This window comes from Leptinotarsa decemlineata, unplaced genomic scaffold (genome assembly GCF_025532065.1).
Source record: "Leptinotarsa decemlineata unplaced genomic scaffold, Ldec_3_MD MMD2_tig00000010_RagTag_RagTag, whole genome shotgun sequence".
NCBI classification, from domain to species: domain Eukaryota; kingdom Metazoa; phylum Arthropoda; class Insecta; order Coleoptera; family Chrysomelidae; genus Leptinotarsa; species Leptinotarsa decemlineata.
Genome location: NW_027412538.1, coordinates 12,858,745 through 12,875,759, shown reverse-complemented (window position 1 = coordinate 12,875,759; position 17,015 = coordinate 12,858,745). Strand labels below are relative to the sequence as shown.

Here is a 17,015-nt window from a genome sequence, read left to right as displayed (position 1 = left end):
ATGAAGCATCGGTTGATTTCGGAAAAAAAATTCTCTCTTCCGTCTATTTACCTTTTCATTCCAAGTTTTTCACTGATGAATCATTGCGAAATATAATCAGTAGTATGATTAAACTTTTTCACAACAGAGGAATTTTTTCAATGGGAATCCATCTTGTGAAACGACTACAGAGATACATAGTCATAAATGCGAACTGGGTTTATTGTTATTTTGTAGTTAGTACCTGCATTAAACGATAAAAGGGTAATAAACAAAAATAATGTATCAATAACAAAACACACAACATGTAGAAATCATAGTAAATGTTCAATATGTCTACCTTCAGACATTACGCATGCGTCTAGACGTCGGCACATTGAGCCACGTATTCGCTCAAATATTCCTGGAGTGTCTCTGATTACCCTTTGTTCCTTTGAAATTAGAAATACCATCATATGATCTACATTTAGCTGGAAAGCAATCTTTCTAGTAATAGTAGTAGGTTGTTCTTCAATCAAATTAAGTACTGCTTCCTCAAGCTGTGGTGTTTGTACTTCCTTGTGTACCGCCCTTTAAGGGGCTGTATCTTAACAAGGGATGCTCCAATGAAATTCCTTTATATGAAAGATCCTATCTTTTTTTGATGAGGAATCACCTCCTTAAATGTTCCACGCTCTTTTAGTTACACTCTGTATAATATCCTCAGCCATGCTGAGAATCAGGATGGTTGAAAGTTAAGAAACTTAGAACACTGCACCTACTCACCAATACACATAAGTTTTGATATCCCGTCAACCTGATTACTAACTAAAGGAGCTCAGAAGATTCTCAACATTTATTAGTTTCACCATCCGGAACAGTTTGTTTTCAGTCGTCCCCAAACACAAATCTATCTTCACCCACTGGTTCTTGTGTAATGTTCTCAAACATTATAATCAATAACCTGTGAGTTTCGATCCTATAAAATTGAAAACTTCAAAAGAAGACTGAAGACCCACTTAACTGCCTAGTCCTTGTCCGTCCCCGACCTCGTCGATACAAAAATGCATTTTCTCGGTGTTCGCATTACACCTTTAACCTCAAAGTTGTTTTCTTCTCATTCTTCTTGTCTGTTTCAAAACCGGTCGTTCCACAAAAAATGAACAATCAAAATTGTTCGTGTGTGCACAATAAAATATATATCTCTTCTACATATCCACTGTGTATATGTTTTGGCTGGATTCAACCTATACTCTCATTCAACATCTTCCATGTACATTTTCCCGTCAAAGCTCGTACTTGGGAATTTTCAAAGTAAGTTAGTGTTTAATTAGTTCAAAACCTGCAACTACACCTGTTTTTTCATAACTGCCCCAAGGCCTCAGATTAATGATGTGCCCTCGTCAACCCATTGCCTCAATCCACAACCACAATACTCCTTGAGATAGCAAACTATTCGGATAAGCATAATCAGTCTCGGAAGGTCTAGATTAATATCTCCCTTCGGCAAGTAAGATAATTACGCTGGTAAATGATGGTTGGGCTATTCATTGGAGAAGTGGTCCAAAACACTTCAACTATCAATTTATGGTAAACCTCTGTTCGTAGACAAACTTTGGTTTCCCTGTTCAAAGTTCGAAGGGATATGCGTAGGAATGCTGAGAATCTCAGAACAAAATTCTCTACCCAGTCGTTCTTGTCAGTCGATATTTTGTCACAACTGTGAGGCCACAAATGATCTGTTATGTGAAGTATGGAATTGCTGTAAATATGAACATTGCCTATACAACAGCGGGTTTTCTAGCCCAATTACAACAAAAGTTTCATCAATATGTTCTGGAGTCTGGTGTTTTAACAAGGTTTCTGAGTTGCTCACTGAACTCTCAAATTCAAAAAATTTTCTTTATCACAACTAAGAGTTCCTTTATTTTTCTTCAGGACTGGAAAATTACACTACCCCTCAGATGTATGTGGACCACTTTTCGAGGAGGAGCTCGAGTTCTGGGGTCTAGATGCGAATCAAGTGGAACCGTGCTGCTGGATAACGTATACGCAGGTGAAACACAGTCTAATTTATATCTAGAGTGGTTGAAATAGGTGCTATTCTACAAATACTTTGTAACATCACATATGAGATGAGTTTTACTTCATTGTTTCATAAGTAGATTACTCCTACTTTTCAATTTCAATCGATATTTTTCAGCAGATTTTAATATACCAAGTCATTGAATAGACGGTATTTGGAACAAACGACAACTCTTATCGAAAAAAAAAATGAATACACGTGATAATTGGCTACAAGCTAATACTTGATTCAAGGCAGATCCCTTCGTTTTGTAGTCAAAGGTTGTATATTAGCTTCAACTGAACCACTTTTGCATCTTTATAATTTGATTTTACGAAAACAAATATTTTACAACAGCCGAAAAACAGCTGAAATTTGTCTAGATATGAAAAAATGCGAAGTTTACTAGTTCAGATTTCCATAATAATAATAATAATGTTTATTTACCAGCAACAGCAGGAGTTTCTAAATAATAGTAATATCGTTTATTATGCATAAAAATAATACATTTATTTATAAAAGGATCTGGGTAAGTCAATGGCTATCTTCCTCCCCTTCCAAAAATTATACAGTTAATGTAAGACAATAATTATAAAAATACTTATTTACTATCATAACAATGATAGAGAAGAGAAAAATAATAAATCATATAGTTGCTAATAACTCTTATTATTCTCACCATTATTCTGGTCAATTAAACAATTTCATTGCACTATCATACATTGAATTTCAAACTAGCACTGAGCAGTGAGCATCTGTGATTTTATTTCTTTCTTAAATTGATAAATATTATAATTTGAAAGGGGTTAAATTTCATTCAGATAAGAGGGGGTTATGTAAGAACATCCTTAAAATTTGGAAGTATGGTACCTAGGTATGTTGAATATGTTAATTCTCAAATCGACCATATGTACACACATCGGAAAAGTCTAGGGATATTTTTATAACATACTAAATATCATAAAAATAAATGCATGAGGTCGTTTAATTTCGATTAAATTGGTACACTCGACCACCCTGTAGATTTCTATGGGTTGAACAACGCCTGCAAAAACGGTAACTAAACTTTTATCAAGTTTTTTACAAACTGTAGGTTTTCGACTAAAATGAATAATCTGAAAGTGTCGTGTTTGTACATTCTATGCAGTTCTTGCTCAGCAATTAAACTGGAAATATTGTGCTTCAACATGGAACGCCATCACTTACCATTGGCTGAGATGAATAGAGCTGTAGGGCTTCTTTAAGGTGGCATGCGACAAAATGATGTAGCTCTTTGTTTGGGAGTCTCCTAAAGTGTTATCAGTCGATTGTGGCGGCGTTTCCGTGAAACTGGCAGTTCAGCCGAACAACATCCAGGGCGAGGACGCGCTACAACTGCAGTTCAAGACCGATTTTTGGTCTTAACCGCAAGAAGACAACCGACAATCACAGCACCTGAGTTGGTTAACGTGTTGCAGCAGACGCACCAGGTAACCATTGGTCGTGATACTGTCAGAAATCGACTGCATGAAGCAGATCTCCACAACAGAAGGCCACTTAGATGTCCACCTTTGTCGAGAGGCAATCGCGGTAGAAGATTATAGTGGTGTCAAGAACATCAAAACTGGGATGCAAATGATTGGGCCACAGTTTTGTTTACAGACGAATCCAGATTTGGATTTCCTCCAGATTCTCGTCGAGTAAGACTGTGGAGACGACTCGGAAATAATGAACGTTTGAGACACGTCCAAGAAGTCCACACATACAGAGGTGGTACAGTAATGCTATGGGGCGGAATCATGATCGGCGGCAGAACCGATCTCGTTTTTCCAAATCGCTTCCTCACAGCTCGACAGTACCTCGACACCATTCTTCTACCTATCGTCCGTCTTGTGCTGTTGATGACAACTTCCACCTAATGCACGATAATGCTCGTCCACATGTCGCGCGTCTAGTGACTGACTGGCTCACCAACGAATGAGTTGATGTATTGCCATGGCCAGCACAATCACCGGACCTGAATCCCATCGAGCATGTGTGGGACATGCTTCAACGAAGAATTACTCCGCATATGGGGAACATTCACACAACGTTTCAATTGAGAGAACTTTTAATCGATGAATGGGCAAATACCTCAACAAGACATTGACAATCTTATTTTGTCGATGCACGGTAGATGTAGGGCCGTAATAAACCAGCGTGGAGGCCATACTTTGTACTGATTCCAATTTTTTTTGTATTATGATTTTTTTTCGGGGTGCCAAAGAAGAGCCATATTTTTTTTCGTTACGCAACGATTTTAGCACTGTCTACCCAGTCAATGCCTGCGTTATCGAGAGTGAGCCTAAGGTAATACTGAGTTTCTACTATTTGTCTTTGAGACCCTATCCATCAGGCCAAAGTTCTGTTTGGACTGATTTTCAGTCCATTATTGTCCGAGTATAGGAATATTTTGTGCAAATCTTTGTTTACATTGGCCACGCAACTTTCTGTATCGGTGTTATGAGAAGACAAATATAGCTATATATCAAGACTGTATATCATTTGCGTAACGATGTACTTGACTATGTGATAAGAAAGTGGGGTGATAAAAAATAAACACTGAAAACATCAAGGGTCCTAAAATACTTCCCTGCGGTACATCTGAGATTGTTTCTTTTAGGGATGACCATGAGTAATCATCCAGTTTGACCCTCTGTGATCGGCCTGTGAGATAGCTGGTCTTCCATTTAAGAGAAATATCATCGAATCCAAAGAATTTGAGCTTGCTGATGAGTAAATCGAAATTAACCAAATCGAAAGCTTCACTTTGATCAATCAGTTTTGAAATGGCGACTTTTGATTGATCTCTGAATCTCGCAAGATCGTCGATTACTTTCAAGAGGGCAGTCTGTGTTCCGCGTTTTTTTGAGGAACCCAGACTGCATACATCGTATGTAAATTCAAATAGATTACAAGAAAAAATGAATCAATCACTTGTTTGTCCAAGATAATGGTTGATAAACATTAAGAGAATCCAATAAAACCCTAATGTTGTGCATGGGTATTTTCTACTTATTGTGTTACCAAATAAACTTCGAACAATATTTTCAATATTCTAGACCTGAGAAAAAGTGAATGACAATGAGAGGAGAAATATGATTTTCATATGATTTAAAATCTATGAAAGAACAGATTTAACTAAAATATAAATTTTTTATAAGCAATAAAATGTGATTTGGAAATAAAATGAAATAAATAAAATGATTTAATCAAGATAAATGAGGACAATGACCACATAGTGATTAGAAAAAAAATTCAAATGAGCAAAAAACTCAAAATTACATATACAAAAATTAATAAATTATCAATGGAAAAATGATATTAAAAAAAGAGTTCAAACCAACGTACTTCAAGACGCTTCAATTGTTAGAATCCACAATCGTCTTCGGATGATGACTGGCCTCATTCCTCCGAGATATGACTATTTACAGGTCATTCAAGTGCTTTCACCTATCCCTCTTCCCTTACTACACTTCATAGGTTTGGCGGGAACTGACCGTTTGGCCGGAGTTGACTGTTTTCCGCTTGATTATGGGTTTCTATATGTTGCCTAGCTTTACGCTAGCTTGGTTGAATGAGTCGTTGGACAATATATATGCAGCGTCTTTGAACTTCCTCTTGAACCAATGTTTCTCCCTGTGGATGATCTCAGGTCGAGACCACTTGATGTGGTCTCCAAACATGCTCTGCTATTCTCGATTTGCTGATTTCTCTTCGCTGTGTGTTTTTCTTGTGCTCGGCCATTGAAAATTCACATTGCGGTAAATGCAATTCTTAGAATCACAGTCCGCGTTTGGTGGCCTGGTTTTCAAGAAGTTGCCACGGATGGTGTTACTGGATCTGGAGCAGATTCTGACGTTGTGCCGTTTTGCAGTTTTCAATTCATTCTTGAAACTCTTGACAAGTGATCCTAGGTTGAATATTTTGACTCACAAAAAGGCTTCGATCAGATCGACGTTGAACACAAAATTTATCGATACAAATGTGGATCTTCCTCCAACTTTGCCAGCTACCACTCACCAAATTTTAGATGTTGTGGGAAATCGTGTGGCTTCCATTCTTGCACCAGATGTATCTTATAAGGTTTCACACCCAATTCCTTTCGCAAAATTTTCCACGTAGTGGAGTAACAGAGGTCCAATCGCTGCGAACGGCGGCGAATCGATATTTCACGGTCATCACGAACACTGACGGATACAGCCGCAATATTTTTTTCGGTCCTCACTCTACGTATGCGTGTTGGTGGTTCCATGTCCAATAATGTAAACTGGGTTCGAAATTCAGTCACAAGCTTCCGAATAGCTCCCTCAGTGGGGCGACGAAACTGCCCATAAATTGGAAGTGCACGATGCACTCTCTTCACCGAGCATGACTTTTGATAATAAAATTCAATAGTTTGCAAGCGTTGTTCATTCGTAAGCCGATTCATGGTTTAATTATAGACCAAACTGAAAAAGTTTCATAATGACACAAGACACGATTCACGCGTGATCTGTCAAAAACAGTGTTGCCAAAAAGATACCAGCAAGAAAATCACTCATTATATTCTTGAAATTATGTATAGAGGCATATAACCATTTTTTATATCGATGTTTCAATTGTTCTGTTCATTATTTATTTCCAGCATCGAGATACACAAGAGACTTTAGCAGTTTTAGATAGGTTAGACCTAGATACAGATAAACCAAGTGATGAAGAGATAGCTAGAAAGTTTGGATTCGAAGAAGATTATTACAACGGAACATTGTCGTGGTGGCAACTGATGAAACCCAAAATTTGGTCATTATTCGATGAGCCATATTCATCAACAGCAGCAAAAGTAAGTGTAGTATGATATCCTTGATTGGTACTTTTATAGGGACCTTTTTGTGTTCCTACTGTTTCTGTCAGTCCTCTGAAGACAACTGATTGATTCATTTTCCATTCCCATCTTCCCCACCAAGGAAACATGTTGAATATCATTTCAGTATTTATCTGTTTTTCAGGTGATAGGAGTGGTATCGGTATTCTTCATATGCGTCTCAATACTCTCATTCTGCCTCAAAACTCACCCAGATATGAAGGTTCCCTCATTGAGAGTGATCGAATTACGCACGTCCGCCAACGGAACAGACTATTACGTCGACAAAATCGACACCGACGCCCACATAGTCTTCTTCTACATTGAGTGCATCTGCAACGCCTGGTTCACCTTCGAAATCCTCATAAGGTTCATATCCAGCCCCAGTAAGTGCGAGTTCATCAACTCCTCCGTCAACATCATCGACTACATCGCCACAGCTAGCTTCTACATCGACCTTATGCTCAGGAGATTCGCTTCCCACCTTGACAATGCGGATATCATGGAGTTCTTCTCCATCATTCGTATCATGAGACTCTTCAAGCTGACAAGGCATTCTTCCGGGTTGAAGATCCTGATACAGACTTTCAGAGCGTCAGCCAAGGAGCTGACTCTCCTAGTGTTTTTCCTAGTTCTAGGTATAGTGATTTTCGCGAGTTTGGTTTACTACGCTGAGAGAATCCAAACGAATCCAGACAATGACTTCAAGAGTATTCCTTTGGGACTGTGGTGGGCGCTGGTGACGATGACCACTGTGGGGTATGGGGACATGGTACCAAAGACCTATATAGGAATGTTTGTTGGTGCGCTCTGTGCTCTAGCTGGTGTGCTGACGATAGCGTTGCCAGTGCCCGTTATTGTTTCGAACTTTGCTATGTATTATAGCCATACGCAGGTGAGTACTGCCACGTGAGTTATAAACACTTCGATAGATCCATCACTACATGTGTTACTCCTTTCAAGAAACCATCAGCTTTGGAAATTCTGGAGGGATATAGTCCTATGACCTGATTTACAATTTTGTCTGTTTAGTATTAGTGGCAGTCATGTTCCAACTGAGACTTCAAATCTTTGTCAATTGATAACGGCCATCTTGTTGAAGCCAGATCTGTTTGATTAGTTGTCATTCATTTAGTCTGTATAGCAAATCACCATAGATGGATAAGGCATACAACACGTATAAATAATGGAATTGCTTTACCAGAATGGCATCTCATTCTACTGAAATGCCTATTTGAAATGTAGTGGATGAATTTGATTGAACTGGTTTGGTTAACGATCGACCAACATCCGTTCGTCGATGAAACACAAGACTCAAGAGTGTAATCATTATTTACTAGATTATAGTACTAACTACACCTGGTGAAAGTTTTCAAACTGTTTTTTTTTGAAAGGGAGGTTTCAGGAAAAGGAAGGGTGAAGCTCAAGGAGTAAACAGTTCATGGAAGTGATAGAATGAAAATCAGGGATAATGTGAGCTTTTCTGAATCTTCAATTGGATATAAGACATTGCTATTCCACATGTTCATAAATTTGTATCATCCGGAGATACGTTGAGGGATGAGTTTCAACCAAGCAAGATATCATCAATGGGGTTATTTGCTCCACTACAAAATGAACATCAATTGAAGTTCGAAAAGAAGTTGTTGATACAGTTGATGTATGCAAATCTCGAAACGGAAGATTGTCCGAACATCTGTGAAATGCGGTTTTTCACAATTATTTTGCCTCAATTCTTTTTCAGCATCAAATTAACGATTTTCACATACTTTCGTCAAGAATAAAATATATTTTCGATTGGTATGAAGTGGTTGAAACCTATATTTTCTGAAAGTTCATAGTGTGGACTATTGTGGGTGTTTTATTCGTTGAATTGAGAAGAGAATGATACTGAGTTATGGTTATTCCGGCACGGAAAAGCGCTAATTGGTCAAATTATGAAAAGAAAATGATAAAAATACACTGTTCCCAGTAATATTCGCCTGAAAATGTCATTCACACCACCAGATCGAGTGGGAGATATTTTTGGTGTGTAATAAATCCATTTTCACCATAACTTCTGATACACCCATCATAAACCCCAATCATTTTCAATACATGTTGTAGCACTACCAAAAATTTACTTTTGTAATCGTTTTCAAAGATTTGTGTATAGTAACGAAAAATCTCATTAAATACAAATAAAAGACAGTGTTCCTCAAGGTTCAATATTGGGCCCTCCCTCGTTCGTTTTCTCCACATATCAATTCCATAGGTCACTGCAATTTGCAACCATGCATTGTTATGCCAACGATACTCAGCTGGACATAGAATTCGCCGAGAATTCAAGGCCCTATGGCAAATTAATACCCCTCTTAATATGTTATTAATCTTGTTAACTAAATATTGCCTATCTGTTAACGATTTTTACAAATTAACGATTTTTACATACTTTCGTCAAAAATAAAATATATTTTCGATTGGTATGAAGTGGTTGAAACCTATATTTTCTGAAAGTTCATAGTGTGGACTATTTTGGGTGTTTTATTCGTTGAATTGAGAAGAGAATGATAATGAGTTATGGTTATTCCGGTACGGAAAAGCGCTAATTGGTCAAATTATGAAAATAAAATGATAACAATACACTGTTCCCAGTAATATTCGCCTGAAAATGTCATTCACACCACCAGATCGAGTGGGAGATATTTTTGGTGTGTAATAAATCCATTTTCACCATAACTTCTGATACACCCATTATAAACCCCAATCATTTCCAATACATGTTGTAGCACTACCAAAAATTTACTTTTGTAATCGTTTTCAAAGATTTGTGTATAGAACATTAAATACAAATAAAAGACAGTGTTCCTCAAGGTTCAATATTGGGCCCTCCCTCGTTCGTTTTCTCCACATCTCAATTCCATAGGTCACTGCAATTTGCAACCATGCATTGTTATGCCAACGATATTCAGCTGTACATAGAATTCGCCGAGAATTCAAGGCCCTATGGCAAATTAATACCCCTCTTAATATGTTATTAATCTTGTTAACTAAATATTGCCTATCTGTTAATGCATCTAAATCTAATGGCATGCTCTTTGGTAGAACAGCGGCGAGAAATCGTTGTTCTGGCCTCATAAATATTGTAACAGATGGAACAGAACTTCCATTGAGAGGAGTTACAAAAAACTTGGGCCTATATCTTGACAACAGTCTTCGTTTTGAAATACATATTTCACAAATTCTGAAAGGGGGTTATGCCAATTTGGAATTGATATATTCCAAAAGGAAAATTATACTATGCGATGCTAGTTAGGTTAGGTTAGGAATCACACGTTAAAAGTTAAGACATCGTTAGTCCTTAGTTTGTACAAGTTTCGACTTCTTAGGGTTGTCGTTTGTAGGGGTGTGATAGCTGGTTAACGGAAAAACATATTTCAAACAGATTTTTTTGAATATGCCAACTACGCAGACGTGGTGTATGGTTCGGGAGTTTTGAAGAGTGACAGTTTTAGAATTCAAAAGATACAGAATGCATACATTAGGTTCATTACGGGTACAAGTTAACGATAATACATTTTCCATATGTTCGAGGATGTGGGTTTTTTTGAATATGGAATCCAGACGAACATTTCATTCTGCAACATTTTCTCAAAAACTCCTTAAAACAAAATGAACCTTCTATTTTTTCGAAAAAGAAATGTTTTAGAACTGACTCACTCCATCTTGTCATAACTTTGTTAATAACGAATATTTTTTCATGAAATTTTGGTCACACCTGTTTTGAGGCAATCTGAATCCAGTGGCGTAGTGATTTTTTCAATAAAAAAAAATCGCTAATGAAAAATCCCGATTTTTGACTAAGAAAAAATATCGTAGTATGCCCTGAAACTTCATTGAACATTTCAAATTTTGTCCCAAGGTAGACCTTTTACTACTTGACATTTAAAAAAAAATTATTAAAATCGGTTTACAACTTCAAATTTTAGGGGGGTGTTTCCATTAAAAATGGGTCACACTGTATAAGTATTTCGTACATATTGTTGCACTGTTCTTGATAGCATACTGTTTTTTTTCTTTTGTTCTTAGGGTTGAATGGAAAAGCCAATCTCTGCGGTGATTCATCATACGCAGATATTGAATCCTGCCATTTGATTGGTTGTAATTGTATGTAACCATCAATGAAAGTCATTATTATTATTATTATTATCATTATTGATTATATTCAGCAACTTGAGTAGCTGATTTCAAATTTTGAAAACGCAGATAGACAAAATTATTGAATACGACAAGTTACTGGGCGAAAGAACAGTTTTCGTTTAGAAAAATATAATACTTCCTCCCTCAAATGCCCTACCAGCTTTTCAACAGTGGAGACTGGAGTGGGTATAAAGAAAGAAGAAAGAAGTGAATTAATTCGCGAATATTTTATTGATGAAAGTTACGGGAAAGAGAGCGTCGTTCAAATATAAAGAAAGACAATAATTTTTGTTTTAACAATAATAGAAGGTATAGAAAAATTGTAACAAAGATTGTCAATTCTAACTTCTGTGACCTATCTACAAAGTTTGAGTTATTCTAATTCAACTGGTGACTTATCTACCCTCTAGTATGCATACTATCGGTTTACAGTTGCTCAAAGATAGCCAAGGTTTTGAAATATCAACACAATATACTAAACTAAGTAAAAGTAGGTACTTTATAGCTAGATGTAGTGGGTTACGCAGTAGCGTTGACAGTTTTGGTAGTGTTACTCCTGTGATACCAATGCGTCCTGTTCAGAACCAAATGAACGATTATTTGATTCATGAGGCTTACGATCAATCGTTCTTCTCTTTCCATTATAAAATACTGGGGCCCTGTTTGGGGCTTTGTTCACAAGATGTTATTGGTTAACAATCTACGTTGAAATTTATAATAATGATAATATCTTTATTCGTCTTGAGAAACACAAGGTTTATAGACATGTCAAAACAAATGGCGCATTTGAAATCAGGCTATATACATCTTAAGGTTCCACAATCAATGGTGGTCATGAATTAAGAAATAAAGAATACGAAGACAAATCAACATACTCATTAAAACAAATTACATTACATGATGGAATTTGAGACATGGACGGTAATCATAAGGTTGAAAAAATCATATCGAGATCATCAAGAATATCAAGATCGTTAAGAAGTTCAGTATAAACATTCGATTTAAATTACAATACACATACATATTAGTCAACTGGGAACATACCTAGTATTTAGGTGTCTACATCGATTGCCAAGCACACCGCTGTTCATGCGGAATGTTTCCTTCACTGACAAGAGGTGACACCTAGAAACTGGCCTGTAAGTGATCCACTAGATTGATTTCGGTATGGTTCTACTGCTAGATGAACAAAAAACGTCTGTAAGACCAACCTCGTTGGTGTATCTTGCATAAATGTCCGATGGGTGGCATCCTGCAGCTTCAGGATATGTTTAGAAGCGAAGCTCCATACATGTGAACAATACTCCGGAAAAGTCTGATCTGAGCTTTATAAAGCATCAAAAGTTGCTGAGATGTCTACAGTTTCCTAGTTCGGAACAGTGTTCTAAGCTTTTAAGAAGCAGCCTTCGTAATTCCAGCGACCTGATTGTGCCAAGACATATTGGTGTCTATTTTAACTACCCACAAACTTATCGGAGAAGAAAGCGAAATTGTCTGTCCTGACATTATTATATTCGGTTCAGGGACATTTACCTTTTTGAAGTGAACATGCATCTGCAGTCTGTCGGATATGGTTCAATGTCTAGCGTGCTATTAGCCGGGAAAGTAGTTGTTTTCCGGCACACATTCACCAGAGGCTACTGTGTAGGTACGTTGAATGTTCCGAAATTTCATTTCGAAATATTCATTTTTCTATACTGATAATTTTAATCAACCGCATAATCAATCACAATTCATCAATCGCAGGGTCGACTTTTCAAACAAATCACGCGAAGACAATTATTGGCCTTCTGAAATTTCATTCTTGTTCCCTGCGTGATTGAATCGTGATCGATATAACAAACAAAAACTGTGCAAATAAAAATATTGATTACAAAACCGCATGCAGTGAACAGGGAAATTCTTTACATCTCTGGCTGAATTTTTAGAGGTATTTGTGGTGGATATGAACTGTGTTTTATTTCTTTTCAGAAATAAGACGTATTTTCAATAAGGCGATCATAAAAAAAATCTACCAGTCTCAAAATAATATTGGCTCGTTTGAAGAAATGTATAAAATATGATTTTTCGTCTACCAAATTTCGGCAGAAATCATGTGACTGGAACTGTCAGTCACATAATTTCCTGTCTCCTATCAAACTAATTCTGAAGAAGGTGGTGAAGCGAATTTTTGTAATCAATCGCTAAAAGAGAAGTACCTCAATTTCATGTCCTTGAGATCTATCTCAGATCAACAGAGTAAAATCGTTTTCTCTGACAGGCGATTATATAAAAAATGAAATCGAATCAGATATCATTCACAGGATTCCTACACATGTTTTCTTATTTCTAACTTATTTTGATACACCCGTTGTTTTATTCAAATCCCATTTTGGCGTAAATGGTAGTCGATGAAAATTATTTTCCTTTTATTACTGCAATCATTTGAAATCGTGGTAGTTAACATAGACTCGAATTGCAATTAACTGGCAATTCATCAATCGAAGCGATTAATGTAAACTAAATGAAATTGATCGATTTATCTCGTAATTTCACCAGATATTACTCACTCGTACATAGAATTTTCATCGTTCGATGGTATCGGGTTCCAAACAAATGACTGGTGATGCGTTTTTTATTGATTTTGGTTGTGGAGGTGTTAACAAGTAATTTTTTCAATGTCAACTTTTTTTCATTGAAGGTCCAAAATTGGCGCGTCTTACACAAGCTAGAGGTAGGTATTCCATGAAAATTTTCCCACTCAGGATATAATAATCTCATTTTTTACTTTTCCTGAAACCTTCTCTAAAATGAGATATATAATAAAGGAGTATCAAGTGAAAATTGAGAGCAAATTTGAAATATCTTCAACAAGGATGAGTCCAAAAATTTCAATCTTGCTGTATATCAAAGCAATTTTAAATTCGTACATCAATTAAACTGCTACTATGTGAAATTTCGATAAATAGAATCTGAAACCTCTGCTGTAAAAATAATCTTTTTCCACACCAGAACAAAACTGCTGTCTCTAGACGCCCGTTCTGATAATAAAGCTTGTACTATGTTAGGAATGCTTATCGTCTACTGAAATAATTGACAATTCTCGGTTTTGAAGTGATAAAGCACCCAAATTTCGATGTAAGTACCCAAGTCTTCAATTACACTGATGACATTGAATCTACAGAATAGGTATATTTCCAGAAAGTGGAGAGAAGTACTTCTCAAAAACTATGGAGAGGCTATGTGAGCGGTACATAAGAGATGAAGTACTAGTTAACAACCCATTTCATCCAAATCAGCATACATATACTCCGGGAAGGTCTACTGATTCGGCTCTTCACCATGTGGTTAACAGAATCGAGAGATCATTGGACAACAAAGAATCCACCCTGGGTATATTCATAGATATCGAGGGAGCGTTTGATAAAACAACCTTTCCAACGATTACCCAACAACTACACTCCAGGAATGTAACCCTGGTGGTAGGAGAATGGATACTCAAGATGCTCTCTAGTAGAGCAATAAGTATGAATGTAGAAGACATCACAGTGAAAGGACTGGCCATGAGGGGATGTCCACAGGGAGGGGTCTTATCACGCCTTCTCTGTAACATAGTTCATGCATAAGCAGACGACATAGTTATCTTGCAGACCGGCAAATTTGTGAAGACACTATGCGATAGAGCGCAGGATGGGCTCAAACTAATAGAAACATGTGTAAGGAACACTTACTGTTGATCAATTCCAAAAAGATTGAGATGGTCCTTTCCACCAGGAAAAGTTTATCGGGCTCAAAATCTCCCGAAATCTTTAAAAGCAAACTGAACTTTTCTGAAGGGGTAAAATACCTTGGTACTATCCTCGACAGGTAGCTAACACGGAACTCTCACCTACAGAGTAGAGCAAAAAGAACAATGTCGGAGGACAGTGGGACGCGCATGGGGTCTTTCTCCTCGTGTGGTCACCTGGATCTACACTGCAATAATAAGACCTATGGGTACGTACGGAGTCACTATATGGGTACCGAAAGTTCTACAAACATCGGCCATCCAAAAATTATATCAAATACAGCGACTGGCTTGTTGAAACATCAAAGGAGCCATGAGAACAACACCAACCGCGGTAATGGAATTAATTACGGGTCTGACCCCTCTGGACCTGTAGATTGAGGAGGTTGAATTAATGGCCAGGTTTTTATTCAATAAACCCTACAAAATACAAATAAAACAGAACACAGAGTCAGATGCTACAAATGCAATACGTATATATATATAAACGGATCAAAAACCAAAGAAGGCTCGTGATGTGAAGTGTACTCCAGATCATTAAGCCTAAGGATTAAGTGGAGAATGAGAGAAAATACTAGCGTGGTCCAAACGGAATTGGCTGGTATCTTAATCGCCACAAAATACATAACCAGGAAAGTTACTTCTGGAAAAAACATAACAATCTGTACTGACAGCAGACAAGACTTATTAGCCTTGAACAGACAACATATAATTTCAGGGCTAGTATTAGAGTATCATCAAGATTCAGCCAAAGCCTCGGTAGATAATGACATTATCCTGAGGTGGGTCAAAGGGCACGACAGGAGTAAAGGTAATCGCATTGCCGACTCTTCAGCCAAGGAGGCGGCTGGACTGAGAATTTTAGGACCCAGTGGCATCCTACGGCCTGATGACTTCGACAATTGCGGAACTAGCCAAATGTTACACCCATGCTCAATCCTAAAGATATGAGATGGATCACCTTGGGCGACCCTGGGAAGCTGGTGCCGAAGAAATGTCTGGTGATGACCAAGAAAAATCTACGCTTAACAGTAGGATGCCTGACTGGCCACCGTCAACTAGGGAAACACCTCCATGATATGGGGCTAGTGGACACACCTCTATGCAAGATGTGCCCGGAGTAATCGTCAATAAGAGAGTGTGTAAAGGAGATATCTCCCAGTGACCTGTCCACCTTTCTGGAAAGGACAAGATGGACGACGACCTAGGAGGACAACTCCTCGGGAGGATAAACAATGGGTCACAAGTGGCCTAAATGCTGTGGGCTCACACTCATCCTCCCCACTCTACAGATACAGAGATACCTCAATTTATCCAGAATTCACTAGGGACATTCAAACTTCTATTGGTTTTTTGTTGGAGACACATCTGTCAAATTATTTGTCATTCATTCAGTCTGTTTTCTGTCAAATCACCACGGACGGATTTAGCATTCAACAGCAAGCGCAAATGATAAAATTGTTGTATCAAAATGAGTGTTCTGTTTGGGCAACGTACCGCGCGCTTATCCCAATTTACAGTCACCATAATCGTCCTACCGAGGAAACTATTCGCAATGCTGTGGATGAATTTGAGTCCACTGGTTCAGTAAACAATCAACCAACACCCGTACGTCGACAAAACGCAAGATCTGCTGAAAATATCGCCGCTGTCTTTGAGAGTGTCGTGTCGCTCACAAGAACTAGGCCTTTCGCAGACCACAACTTTGCAAATTCCGAGTCGTGACTTGTGACGCGTCACACAGCACATACCATATTAGATACTCTGCACGAGCGATGTAACGATGTTACATTCCACACCTAATGGCATCTGTATCTGTAGAGTAGGGAGGGTGACTGTAGGTCCACAGCACTTAAGCCACATGTGACCCATTGTACGTCCTCCCGAGGAGTTGTCCCCCTAGGTCATCGTCCATCCTGTTCTTTCCAGGAAGGTGGACAGGACTAGGAGACATCTCCTTTATATCGGCAGATGTAGGCCAAGATTCGCCAAACACACACTCTCTTATTGACGATAACTCCAGACACTCGCAAAGGACATGCCTGACAGTTTCATCTTCCTGTTCATACCTCCTGCATAGAGGTGTTTCCACTTGCCCCATATTATGGAGGCGTTTCCTCGGTTGACAGTGGTCACTCAGAAATTTTACTGTTAAGCGTAGATTTTTCCTGGTCATCGCCAGATAT

General features: G+C 37.9%; 1 protein-coding gene across 1 annotated transcript in view; it reads left to right on the top strand.

The window, feature by feature from the left end:
- Positions 1–17,015, top strand: part of Shaw (Shaker cognate w) — a 151,417-nt gene that overhangs the window by 116,104 nt on the left and 18,298 nt on the right. The window contains exons 3-5 of the mRNA XM_074171482.1: positions 1,897–2,014; positions 6,669–6,863; positions 7,030–7,779. Of these exons, the coding sequence (XP_074027583.1) occupies positions 1,897–2,014; positions 6,669–6,863; positions 7,030–7,779 (1,063 nt within the window). The remainder of the gene's footprint in view (positions 1–1,896; positions 2,015–6,668; positions 6,864–7,029; positions 7,780–17,015) is intronic.